The sequence below is a fragment of the Mercenaria mercenaria genome, chromosome 9 (assembly GCF_021730395.1).
Source record: "Mercenaria mercenaria strain notata chromosome 9, MADL_Memer_1, whole genome shotgun sequence".
Lineage (NCBI taxonomy): Eukaryota > Metazoa > Mollusca > Bivalvia > Venerida > Veneridae > Mercenaria > Mercenaria mercenaria.
This window is the reverse complement of record NC_069369.1, coordinates 21,101,240-21,113,527: the sequence shown is the minus strand read 5'-3', so window position 1 is coordinate 21,113,527 and position 12,288 is coordinate 21,101,240. Positions and strand designations below refer to the sequence as shown.

The following is a 12,288-nucleotide window of genomic DNA, read 5'->3' as shown; positions in this document are numbered from 1 at the left end:
TCTAATTACTTTCAATTACCTTGGCTTTTTTACTGATCAATGGGCGTGTGGAATTTTCACAGTGAGAGTAAATAGCTGACAGGTATTGTTGTATAAACAATCAAGTGTTAGAGGTGTTAATCTCTATTCAGTTCTGTTAAGTGTGATCACTTGGTGAACATTTTAGTCACGTAACCTAATAATTAGGATTGTATCATAGTTCGGTGTTTTTTCTTAACAAATTTGGTGCATATAAATCGTATACACTGAGTACAGGGTGCGGTAACTAAAAGTGTGCAGGTATTTAATACCTGCACGTTAGTTACCGCACTGTTGGATAGGGAAGTAGGCCAGTGTCTTTAACAGTAGACATTGAAGTGTATTTTATTGATTTTCTGCTCTCGCAATGGTTTATTTTACCTGGGCTTTACACATTAATTTTGTAAAGCAAGGATTTTAAGTATTCACTTGAACTGCTGTATATGGCAATGTGGAACGCCTACAACTACCATATATGGATGGCTATGATACAAAACAGAAAGAACATTAAAACTCTCGGGCAAACAATTTTTACTCGGGGCTACGCCCCCTCGTACAAATCGTTTACCCTTGAGTTTCAATGCTCTTTCTATTACATGTACAGAAAAACTAATATTGAAACTTGTCATTCTGTCATGGTATTACACATAGTGCACATCATGAATTCATCAGCTCTCAAACATTTTATCTCTAAAAGATACTACCGGTAGTGGAAATTTTCAAGCAAAATGCAGACACTGCTCAAGGGAATACAGGGGTAGTCTACAATTCACTTCAAATTTTATCACTCATATGTTTTCTTGCTGACATTTGCTGATATTAACGTGCATGTATTAAGTAAATGATTTGATTTGCTGCTTTTATGCACATTTTGTCAAAAAAGCTTTGAATTGTAAATAATTATGTTGAATAATAAAAATTGTTTTGCAAATGACTGAATTGTTAGAGATAAAATAATCCATTATAATTAATTACTTTTGGCAAAATAATTGTAATTAATCAATCACTTTTTGAAAATGGCTTGTAATTTAATTCAATTTAATTGGAATTAATTATTTTTGAAAATAATTAGGCACATCCCTGCAAGGTACAGATATGTCAAAATACACCTAAAAATTGGAGTTACCATCCATGTTGTACCACAGAAAAGTGATCTCGGTTTTTCCCTACGGCCAATAATAAAAAAAGTTACTAAAAATAAGCTATTTATAGTAACGTAAAAGGGAAGTAATTAAAAAAAATATTGTAAGTGAACAAAAGAAAGATCTGCCAAATAAATATGTTGACATAAATGAAATTTCAGATCAGTATCTTCATTAGTTACGGAGATATACCCATTTAACTTTGAATTAAAGGGAGGTAATTTGACATAAAATCAGTCCATAGTTAACTACTCTGATTGGCTCAGTCCAACTAATGACAATAATGAAATTTCAAATAAGTCCTATAAGTACTTACTGATATAAATCCATTTTGATTACAATCAGGGGAGGTAATCAGATATAAAATAACTCTGGAACCTACGATTGGATCTGATTTGTCATGGAATCCAAGATTTATTGTTGTTGAAGATATTTTGGAAGTTTGTATCAAATAAAACCATATATGAAGTCTCTATATGGCTGCAAAAGCCAAAATAGCCAATTTTGGACCTTTAAGGGGCCATAACTCTGGAACCCATGATGGAATCTGGCCACTTCATTAAAGGAACCAAGATCTTGTGGTAATACAAGTTGTGTGCAAGTTTGATTAAAATCAAATCATAAATAAAGCTGCTATTGTACAGACAAGGTCAAAATAGCTAATTTTGGCCCTTTCAGGGGCCATAACTCTGGAACCCATTATAGGATCTGGTCGGTTTAAAAAAAGAACTGAGATCTTATTTTGACACAAGTTTTGTGCAAGTTTGATTTAATTCAAAACATAAATGAAGCTGCTATTGTGCAGACAAGGTCAAAATAGCTAATTCTGGCCCTTTCAGGGGCCATAACTCTGGAACCCATGATGGAATTTCGCCAGTTGAAGAAAGGAACCAAGATCTTATGGTGATACAAGTTGTGTGCAAGTTTGCTTAAAATAAAATTATAAATGAAGCTGCTATTGTGCAGACAAGAAATTGTTGACGCACTGACGGACGGACGCACGGACGGACGTTCTAACGAAACGGTATTTATGTGACTTCCCCATTGTTCTCTCTATTGTTCTAACAGTCACATAAAAAGAAAAAGGTCACATAAACAGAACGGAATGAATGACATCAAAGAGAAAGTACCGTTATGCAGTCACTTAACCATCATTTCGCGAGCACGGACAGACGGACTGACGACGGACGACGGACGAAGGGTGATCACAAAAGCTCACCTTGTCACTTTGTGACAGGTGAGCTAAAAAAAAGTCTGTAATCGCCAACTATTATTTCTACAGGCAACATTTCTTATATATTTTCCATTAGCAGATTATATATTCATATTTAGCAAAAAGAAAAAAAAGACTTGTTATATTTTGATGCACATGAATATAATGTTAAAAGATTTAGTTTGAAAACTGCAATTATTGTGTTAACAATTCGTCCATTTTGATCATGAGACATGGACACATTCCCAATTTTTAAGTATTTTAGAAGTTTCTCGACCTCCACTTATCAATACTAAGTCTAAGAAGATATTGTTTATGTAATGTCAGCAGATACATGTGCTAACACTGATAAGAATGAATAGTGTATGGGCGAAATTAACTATATAATTTTATATTAACGATCAAACCTGATACAAATTTCACGACAAATAATCTAGTAGGACAAACAATCTGGTAATTGACGGTTGTTTGTTTTTAAAAATTTATTAACAAGTTGGATACCTTTTTAAACTCAAAATAAAACGCAATCTAGCAAATGTTATCAAAGTATCTACTGAAGGTTATTCAAAGTTTTGTTATATATATAGCGATCAGGGCAGCCAGTTGACAGAATAACCGACTGTCTACTGGTAGGCAAATGGTAATTCGAGAAATAGTTTTAGATAGATATTTTCCTGTTACAATTTACCGACTTAGTAACTATGCAAAGTCAAAAACAAATCAATTATTAAATTAAATGGTTATATTATTTTCGACTGAAAAGTTGATTACCTGGGAAAAAGTCAAATAGCCAATTGACACGCTTAGAGCAAATTAAGCGTAAAATTGTATGATTTTATCCTTTCGTCTGAAAACACGTTTTCTAAACACGCTGCGAACGGACAACTGGCTCTCCTGGCCGTAAAGACGCACTGATATTTCGTCATCCGCCGTACACTGTTAACACTGTAGAGGTTAAACTTTTAGCCAAATCGCAATGAAACGGTTTGAGTAAACAAATTCTCGACAAAGTTTGAAATCCGGTCATCTTGGCTTTACCACTAGGCAACTAGGTTTAGATCAAAGAAAAGTTTGTAAATATTCTTGATTCCAATTTTTATGCTCCCCGAAGTGGGAGAGCATATAGTCGCCACCTTGCCCGTCCGTCCGTCCGTCACACCACTTGTCCAGAGGGTAACTCAAAAAGTACTGAAGTACCAAGTTGTTATTTAATACAATGGTAGAGTTCATTGATAGGAAATACAGTGACAAGGAACCATAACTCTAGGTGGTCCCATTTTTGAATTATCTCCCATATTTTGCATGTCGGACGACGACGACGGATGCATTGCGATCAGACTAGCTCATCTTTTCAACTTTGTCACAGATGCGCAACTTATAATATTGAAGAACATTTCAGGAAGTATTATGACGCTAGATCAAATACTTTTTTGTGATATGTGTAATAAAACATTTCTCTGACGAACAGACGGACGGACAGACAAATCCAAATATTATCCTGTGCGGTGGCATAATAAGCAAGACCTTATCATCATTATAGGAATGTTTTCCTATCGCACATAAATTAATAAAGCCCGCCCGCTTAGCTCAGTAGGTAAGAGCGTTGGTCTACGGATCGCGGGGTCGCGAGTTCGATCCTCGGGCGGGGCGTATGTTCTCCGTGACTATTTGATAAACGACATTGTGTCTGAAATCATTAGTCCTCCACCTCTGATAATTCATGTGGGGAAGTTGGCAGTTACTTGCGGAGAACAGGTTTGTACTGGTACAGAACCCAGGAACACTGGTTAGGTTAACTGCCCGCCGTTACATGACTGAAATACTGTTGAAAAACGGCGTTAAACCCAAAACAAACAAACAAACAAACATAAATTAATAAAATCATGTTCAGACGGTCCCCATGAAAAATCGATCGTCTTAGGTGTCCATAGTCCACGTAGACTTAAGTATATTTGTTATTCATAAAACAACTTAATAAGTAATTTTTGTTTTATATTGTGGACGAAAACATTAAAAAACAACAACATTTATTTCAGATAGAAACAACATGCACAATTATGTTTAAAGTGCTTTTATCTGAAAAACAACACTTTAATCATACTCTCCACGCTATTTTATTTTCCGACTTAAGTCATTTCTTACGTATCTTAAGTTTAAGCTGTTTTATGAATAGGACTTAAGTTTTTACTTAGACTTAAGCTGAAATCACCACAAACTTAAGTAAACTCTTCAACTTAAGTCAAAACTTATACTTTAGATGCTTTATGAATACGGCCCCAGTTGTATACTTTTACGCACAACAAGCGAGCAACGGCGTACAAAGCGGTACTTTTCGCTCCATTTGAATAAATCTCATACATTTTGGCATAAAGCACACCAGTTAAGATAATGTTAAAAGTTGTAAGAAGAAGCTAAATGCAAATTTACAACATTGAACACTAGGTTTAATCCTACTTAGTTACATACAGTTTCGTTTTTTTAACTTTTATGCTTTTGCAAATCATCTTCCTGCCATAGCTGCTTTATACTCGGGGACGAATCGGATTTTATCGCTGTTTAAAATCAGAAACTGTCTTCGCCGATGAAAACGTTCTTTATATCTGACGTTCTGTCATCGAAAATCAACACGCGAATCTGAAACTGCTCTTCCAAAACTTGAAAACCACTGGGAGACTAATCTGTGTATTGAAACAAGTGGATATTGATATCTAAGAGTAAAAGCATTAAGTTGAATGATTTTATTATTTTATGTCCGAAATATGTTGGGAAATTGCAACTGGCTTCCCTGATTGTTGAAACGAATGCTGCATACGTCTAAAGTGTTAAATATATGTTTTAAGTGCTTATCAAGGAATAAAGTGAATATCATTTTGCGACTAGAAATTTGATTTTCTTAAGAATGTCGAATAACCTTCTGCCTACGCGTTAATTGGCGACTGACTCTTCTTATCTTTGGGGAGGTAGATCTTTACATTCAAAATGTTAGATATTTATATTTTATAGCAAATCAAGCGCTAAATGGTATGATTTGATCCTTTTCAAAGAGGTACTTATTTTCTTCAAAATTTGAATTACCAACTTACCTCCTTCCAGTAGGCAGTCGGTTATTTGCGCGAATTGGCAACTGGCTGACCTTGTCGTTGCGGAGACAGACCTATATATTTGAAGTTTTGAATATTGATCTCTAAAACCAAACGTTAAATTGAATAATTGTATCGTTTTGAAAAGTGTATATTATCAGAAATTTGAATAAAAAATCTGAAAACTGGTAACTGTGTTGTGTTGCAAGTACACATAAAATATGTGTTTAAGGTAAAGTGTAAAATAGTTTTAATCTATTATATATAGTATAGTTACACTTCAGTTTTATTGAATTGGTCAGGAAATGGTAAAAGTGAAATATTTTCTAAAATTCTTTATCGAATTAAAACACTGCCTACTAGTCATTCAGCCGAACTATAGACTAGCTGTCCTGACCTCTGTAAATTTAATATAGCATAGCAAATCAAACGATAAAGAGGTAAATTAAAGGATAAGGAAAGCTTTATTCAACGTCGAATATAATCAACAGAAAGCTCATGTGCGACAAACTACACATCCTGCAACTTATACATAGTTACGCAAATTTTACCTCCTTGTACAACCCTTTCAATACTGAGTGCCAAGCGAGGGTGTTACCAGTACTATTTTTCACTTCTTTGGAATGACGCAGCCAGGGATCGATTCCCGACTGTTGTACTCTATATGGATGCTCTATCACTGGATTATTGAGACGTTATATTTTCTAATTTGAAACAACAACTACCATCTAGTTGGATATTTGTGCGAAATGGAAAATGATAAACCCATACCTCCATATTGATAACATTTGCTGGACTGTGTTTCAGTTTGAGTTTTAAAAAGAATTGACCTTACCAATACATTTTAAATAACCAAGTGGCAATAAGTACGTAGTTTGTTATTCGAATGTTTAACTACCAACTAAGAACTACATAAAACTTGTCGCTTATTTTCTCGTTTGCTATTTATAGAAATGTTCATTTCATTATTCGTGCCATACTCGGGGTCCTAGTTTATTGTGTCGTGAGATACGCTAAGCATTTGCTATGTAAATCTAAATCAGCATCGCCTCTGGTACCTTTAACAAGATCCCGCCGCATGACTTTTGCTCTATCTGTAGTATCGTGTTCAGGATACTCCTCCATTGATGCAAAGTCAAGAATGTAGTCAATTCCATCTACTCTAAAAGTATATATTGTAATATTCTTAAACAACTAATTGTAATACATATTCAGTACATGTACATACGTGCCGATGTACAAACGTGTTCTGTAAATATGTATGTATATATTATGTGGGATATACTTGGGCAGCTGCAATGATCAGTTCTATTTCTCACACTTTATGCAAATGCAAATGCCGCTAATATTGCTTAAATTTGAAAAGATTATAAGACTCTTTCAATGGTGGTAGTTGCGGATAGGAATGTCGGGCTGAAGGCTAACCGTTTAGAGGGTAACAAGGCTAAGCCGAGTAACCGCGTAAACAGTTATCCGAGAGCCGGATATTCATATCCGTACCTACAGCCATTGACTATATCTTTTCTTGCATGTCATATTCAACAAACAATAATAAAAATTATATTCAACAATTGAGTTACTTAATAGCACTTTTTTCTTACAGTGGCGATTTAAACAAATTAATGTCTGTTAACAGGAATGACTCCCGCTTTTATAGCTTTGGGTATTGTATAATCACCCCTTGGATATGGCGCCTGCTTTTTAATTTTGTCTTTTGGCAGTTTCTGTGATATGCAGGCTCCATAACCTCAGATCCCCTTTCTAAATTCCAGTTGGTTTAGTTCTGCTCATTGTTTTCTCGTTTAGGGCAAACCCATTATTTTAACTGGGGACCATACGCCGCTTTTCATGGTATTACACACTAGTGTAGCATTGAAGGTTCCATGTGCACCGCCGTATGAAAACATCTGCGGATGTCTCTAAATTGTTTTTTGTACTTTTAACATGTGTAAATGTTGAGTTCTGCTCAACCCGGGGCTAGAGGGCGTGGACGGTAGCATGCATTTCCACTACCGTCCATGAACAGTCTCAATCAAACCGAGCCTGCAACATTTTCGTTTTTGTTGTGTTTAGCGACCTGTGGAGTTTCCACATTTTCTAATCAGGATGTTTCAAAGATAAATAACAACGTTTAGTTCCAGTTTTGTTTTATCATTTGCAGCGTTAGATTATATATTTTTCACAAAATGTTTTTATGAATCGAGAAATATACTATGAGGTACAAAGCATAACTTTAAAGATACTTGATTTTATCTCGTTTTATGTATACTAAAATATAAATAAATAAAATATATTACTGCATAATTCTTCTACATCGATATAGTTCTATATATGGCGTTTAAAGCACACGAGTCCGGGATGTAAGATGGAGTTTTCCAGCACTGGTGGAATAACTGGAAATTTCAGTCTGGTATGAAAGAAAAAAAAATACACAAAGATACTTACAAATATGTAACAGAATCCTTTTGTTGTCGGTAGGCATTTTCTATTGTCAAATTTATATCCTTTTCGTAAGGGTGCACTGTTTCGCCCTTTTCTGCAACCTCAATATAGAACCACTGCGCAATATTCTTCATCAACTCCATCCGCTCTGCATCCCTAAGTAACCTATTATATAAATTATAACTTAAGTGTTTTAAAATGAAATATTTGATTCCTAACTGAGATTTAGAAGTTTAAATACAATAAACGTTTAACGATATGTATTTGCTTCATGTATTGCAACTTGTAACCACGCAATGAAAAGAGCCAAAACTATGTGATAAATGCATTTTAAACTTTATTGTTTTCACTTCCGATCAGGTGGCAAAATATTTACATGAACGCCAATAAGACTCATGTTTGCATTTCTAACTGGTAAATGTCAATAAGTTTACACGCAGCACTTTGCAAGGAAATTATGTGTAATATATAAGCTTGAACGATATCAAAACATTAGGATATTACTATTATAGCAACATTATTTATGTCACTTAAATAGGTTTTATTAATAGATATAGCAATACAACTTACGCATTTATCTTTTCCGCAGCATTCATGACATTTGCGGCCATTCCAGTGAGCTTAACGATACCCTTGTCTTTATTTATACTAATATGGACATGACATTGGATGGCTATACCATTCATTTCATCAACCTAAATTTGTATTATATATGTGTTTATATTGCAAATTGAATATCAAACACAAAATATATATATTTTTAAACTGTTACATACTTAGGAGAATGTTAGTTAGTAAAACAAATTCGTATTTTTGGTATCCGATGAATGAGTAAAATTAAAATGTTATATATCATCAGTTAATCTGTAGTAGATGAATGAACATGTCAATGTCATCAAATTGCAAAATACCTAATAAACCTATCACAATCATTTCAATTGATACACAGATGTTGGAGCAAGTTTTAGACATCTTGACAAACAGTATGTATCAGGTTTAAATAAAATCATTTTTAAATTCCTTACTATACATGTTAACAAAATTAAACGGGACTGAATCTGACGTTTCGTGTTTATACACATAATAAAACACTCATTAAGTGACAAAGGTGTCTCTGAAGTGATTACTGGCTTTTTTAAATTTAAATTAACAATCGGGGGGTTACGTCCTCTAGTACATATAATGATTCATCTTTAGATAATCGGTAAAGATAATCGCTTTCTCATTTTTAACAGAACTTCAGACTTTTAATAATTTGGTGTTTGTTCTATCTCAAAAGTTGGAAAAAATCACCTCGGTGGAAGTTGAGATTTACATAATCATACCGAAAGCAAAACAAAGATAATCGTAAAATGTTGCTGTATTGAGAAAAAATATTAAATACTATAAACAAAGTGTTATTAACCTGGTGATCTTCAAGTTGGCGAATAGTGTGGTCAGGGATGACTTTTGTATGTATTTCTTTTTCAAGTGAGTTTTCAAGTTTCCTTAAAGCCTTTCTTATTGTATCCTCACTCAAAGCAAACACAATAAAAGTAACAGAATTAAAATCTGGCTCAACGTTACTTCCTCTATCTCCTTTTTCATCGCCAGATGCGGCCATGCCAAGAACATCTAAAATCATGAAAGTAAAGCATAGATACGATTTGAAAATAATATCCAGGTTAATAGAAATGTCAAAAACATTATGCCTCTGGCGGGGCGTACATTCTCCGTGACTATTTGATTAACGACATTGTGTCAGAAATCATAAGTCCTCTACCTCTGATTCATGTGGGGAAGTTGGCAGTTATTTGTGGAGAACAGGTTTGTACTGGTACAGAATCCAGGAACACTGGTTAGGTTAACTGCCCGCCGTTACATGACTGAAATACTGTTGAAAAACGGCGTTAAACCCAAACCAAACAAACATTATGCTATCGTTTCTCCCTTTACAATCTAAATAACAAGTACATAAATAGAAATATATATCAAGGAAAATATAGACCTGCTAACAGTTTGGACGAATAACATATACAAGTACAAAGCGTGTCTTAAGGAAACTAAATTATTATCGTATCGGATAGAGCAATGTTAGTGGGCATTACCAAACTTAAGGCCTCCTTAGACTGGCAGGTAAACACGTCAAATTTGTGCTCATCCCAGGTAATTTATATAGCTGTTTTGCGGGTTTCTTCACAAATAGTCGGCAATACATACATGTGTTGCTGTCAAATACATCCCTCCCACCCAACAAAATAAATGTATCGTATTTCAGAATGTTGTATGCAGAATGCTGTAGTAGTTCATGTAAGCCCGCCCGCTTAGCTCAGTAGGTAGAGCGTTAGTCTACGGATCGCGGGGTCGTGAGTTCGATCCTCGGGCGGGGCGTATGTTCTCCGTGACTATTTGATAAACGACACTGTGTCTGAAATCATTAGTCCTCCACCTCTGATTCATGTGGGGAAGTTGGCAGTTACTTGCGGAGAACAGGTTAGTACTGGTACAGAATCCAGGACCACTGGTAAGGTTAACTGCCCGCCGTTACATGACTGAAATACTGTTGAAAAACGGCGTTAAACCCAAAACAAACGAACAAAAGTAGTTCATGTAAGGAACTGTAAGTAACTGTATTCAAGTAATTATAATGTCTACAGCGTCGATCGAGATGTGGAAAGTTCAAGCAGTAGAGGAGAGATTTTGTGTACACATCTTTTAATTCGTTAATGTATCGTTTCAGGAGATAAGCTAAGTATTTGCTATAAAAATCTAAATCAGCATCGTTTCTGGGCCACTTTGTGATGCATATAGACAAGTTGCACTTTACAAATATATCCTGGCAAATAGTCTTATTCTGAAATGTACTGCCAAATAATTAGTCTTTTTCCTATTTCTGTCTCTTGTTCTTCTTTGTTATAGAAGACGAAATACTCGATAACAGAGAGAGAGAGAGACAAATGATACATAATGAAGGATTCAAATATTTCTCAGCTTTTATTTCTTATTTTTTAATCATTTTTGTTGTTGTTTTTTGGCTATGAAGAAAATTTGCTCTGTCCTGCTGAAATTGAATGACATGTTTATTCTTGATAATAAAGCAATGTTTTCAATATGAAGTAATGGCACTTTAGAACTCATCATAGTCTATACAAAACAGTTAAAATGCGGGATATCATCATTGAATCGTGTGCACAGTGTTTGTTAGACTAAACTGTTTTTCTTGCATCTTCAATTTTCTTTTTTTATTATAACTGTAGGTTACAGACATTTTAAAAGGATCAAGATTTTGAACTATTTGTTATTCTTATACATTAGTAAAATCAAAAAGACCAGTTCTAAAGTGCGTTGATGCCTTGATATACTGTTTCATTAGTGACATTTAAATATCAACGTCTATAATGGCATACCTTTATAAATACCGCATAAAAATAAAAGATAAATAAATTCTTACTTTTAACTCCTTTCCACACGTGTCCAAACCAAGTGCTCTGATCACCAGCAGCCTGTGAAGCCTTTAGGAATTCTTGTAATAGCTCGTTTTGCAAAATAACAAATCTAACCTCCAACAAATATTTCGGTTGCGTTTTCGAAAACTCCCTTACGGCTTTCACCATATTCTTAGCTATTTCAGCAGCAGCGTCTGTATTGAATGTTTTGGTACCTATAAAAGTTCACTATTTTAAAGAAGAAATATAATGATAAAAGTAAGATCTAAATTGAATTTTTTTCTAGCGTAGTGCTTCTTCTACATGTACTGTCTTCCACCTCTGTATCATGTCAGGAAGTTGGCAGTTACTTGGTACATGTTAGTACTGATATAGAATCCAGTAACACTTGTTAGGTTAACTGTCAAGCGGTAAATACATGTCACAGAAATGCTGTTGAAATACGGCGCTAATATCCAAAAAAGGGAAAGGTTAAGATTTTCAGATGTTTACATATTCTAATATAGTTTCATTATCGATTTATTTATTTGTTGTCTTTGATTTCTATCATTGGCAAAGTAATGTTAGAAATAATCGTATCATGATAGCTTCTGATTAGAGCTAAACGTGAAATAATTATGTCGATTTTGACAAAAACAATATCAAGCAGCCAACACTACAGTACAATAATGTGAACACATTTCCGTAGTTTAAATAATACTTCCATTTATCCATATTGTCTGAAACGACAACCAAACCTGAAAATATGTTGCCTGTTCCGAATGCTGGCAGTGCGATACTTTTCATTCGTTCATTTTCAGCTTCTTTCAAACATTTTTTCACAGTGCTTGTCACATCCTTAGAGTCTGCTACTACATGGATTATATTTCTACATGGTAAACCAGGTGCAAGAGTTGTAGTTATCTTACATTTTCTCATGTCACTCTCTGAAAATAGTTTTCCTTATAAGTGTAACATAAACTAACTTT

At 34.4% G+C, this 12,288-nt stretch overlaps 1 protein-coding gene across 3 annotated transcripts in view; it reads right to left on the bottom strand.

The window, feature by feature from the left end:
* LOC123546622 (protein mono-ADP-ribosyltransferase PARP14-like) overlaps positions 1-12,288 on the bottom strand; it is a 112,556-nt gene that overhangs the window by 20,796 nt on the left and 79,472 nt on the right. For all 3 annotated transcript variants that reach the window (XM_045333062.2, XM_045333063.2, XM_053550974.1), the window contains exons 24-29: positions 12,058-12,246; positions 11,326-11,535; positions 9,301-9,509; positions 8,466-8,590; positions 7,899-8,060; positions 6,512-6,615 (exon numbers count right to left, since the gene is read on the bottom strand). In XM_045333062.2, the coding sequence (XP_045188997.2) occupies positions 6,512-6,615; positions 7,899-8,060; positions 8,466-8,590; positions 9,301-9,509; positions 11,326-11,535; positions 12,058-12,246 (999 nt within the window). The remainder of the gene's footprint in view (positions 1-6,511; positions 6,616-7,898; positions 8,061-8,465; positions 8,591-9,300; positions 9,510-11,325; positions 11,536-12,057; positions 12,247-12,288) is intronic.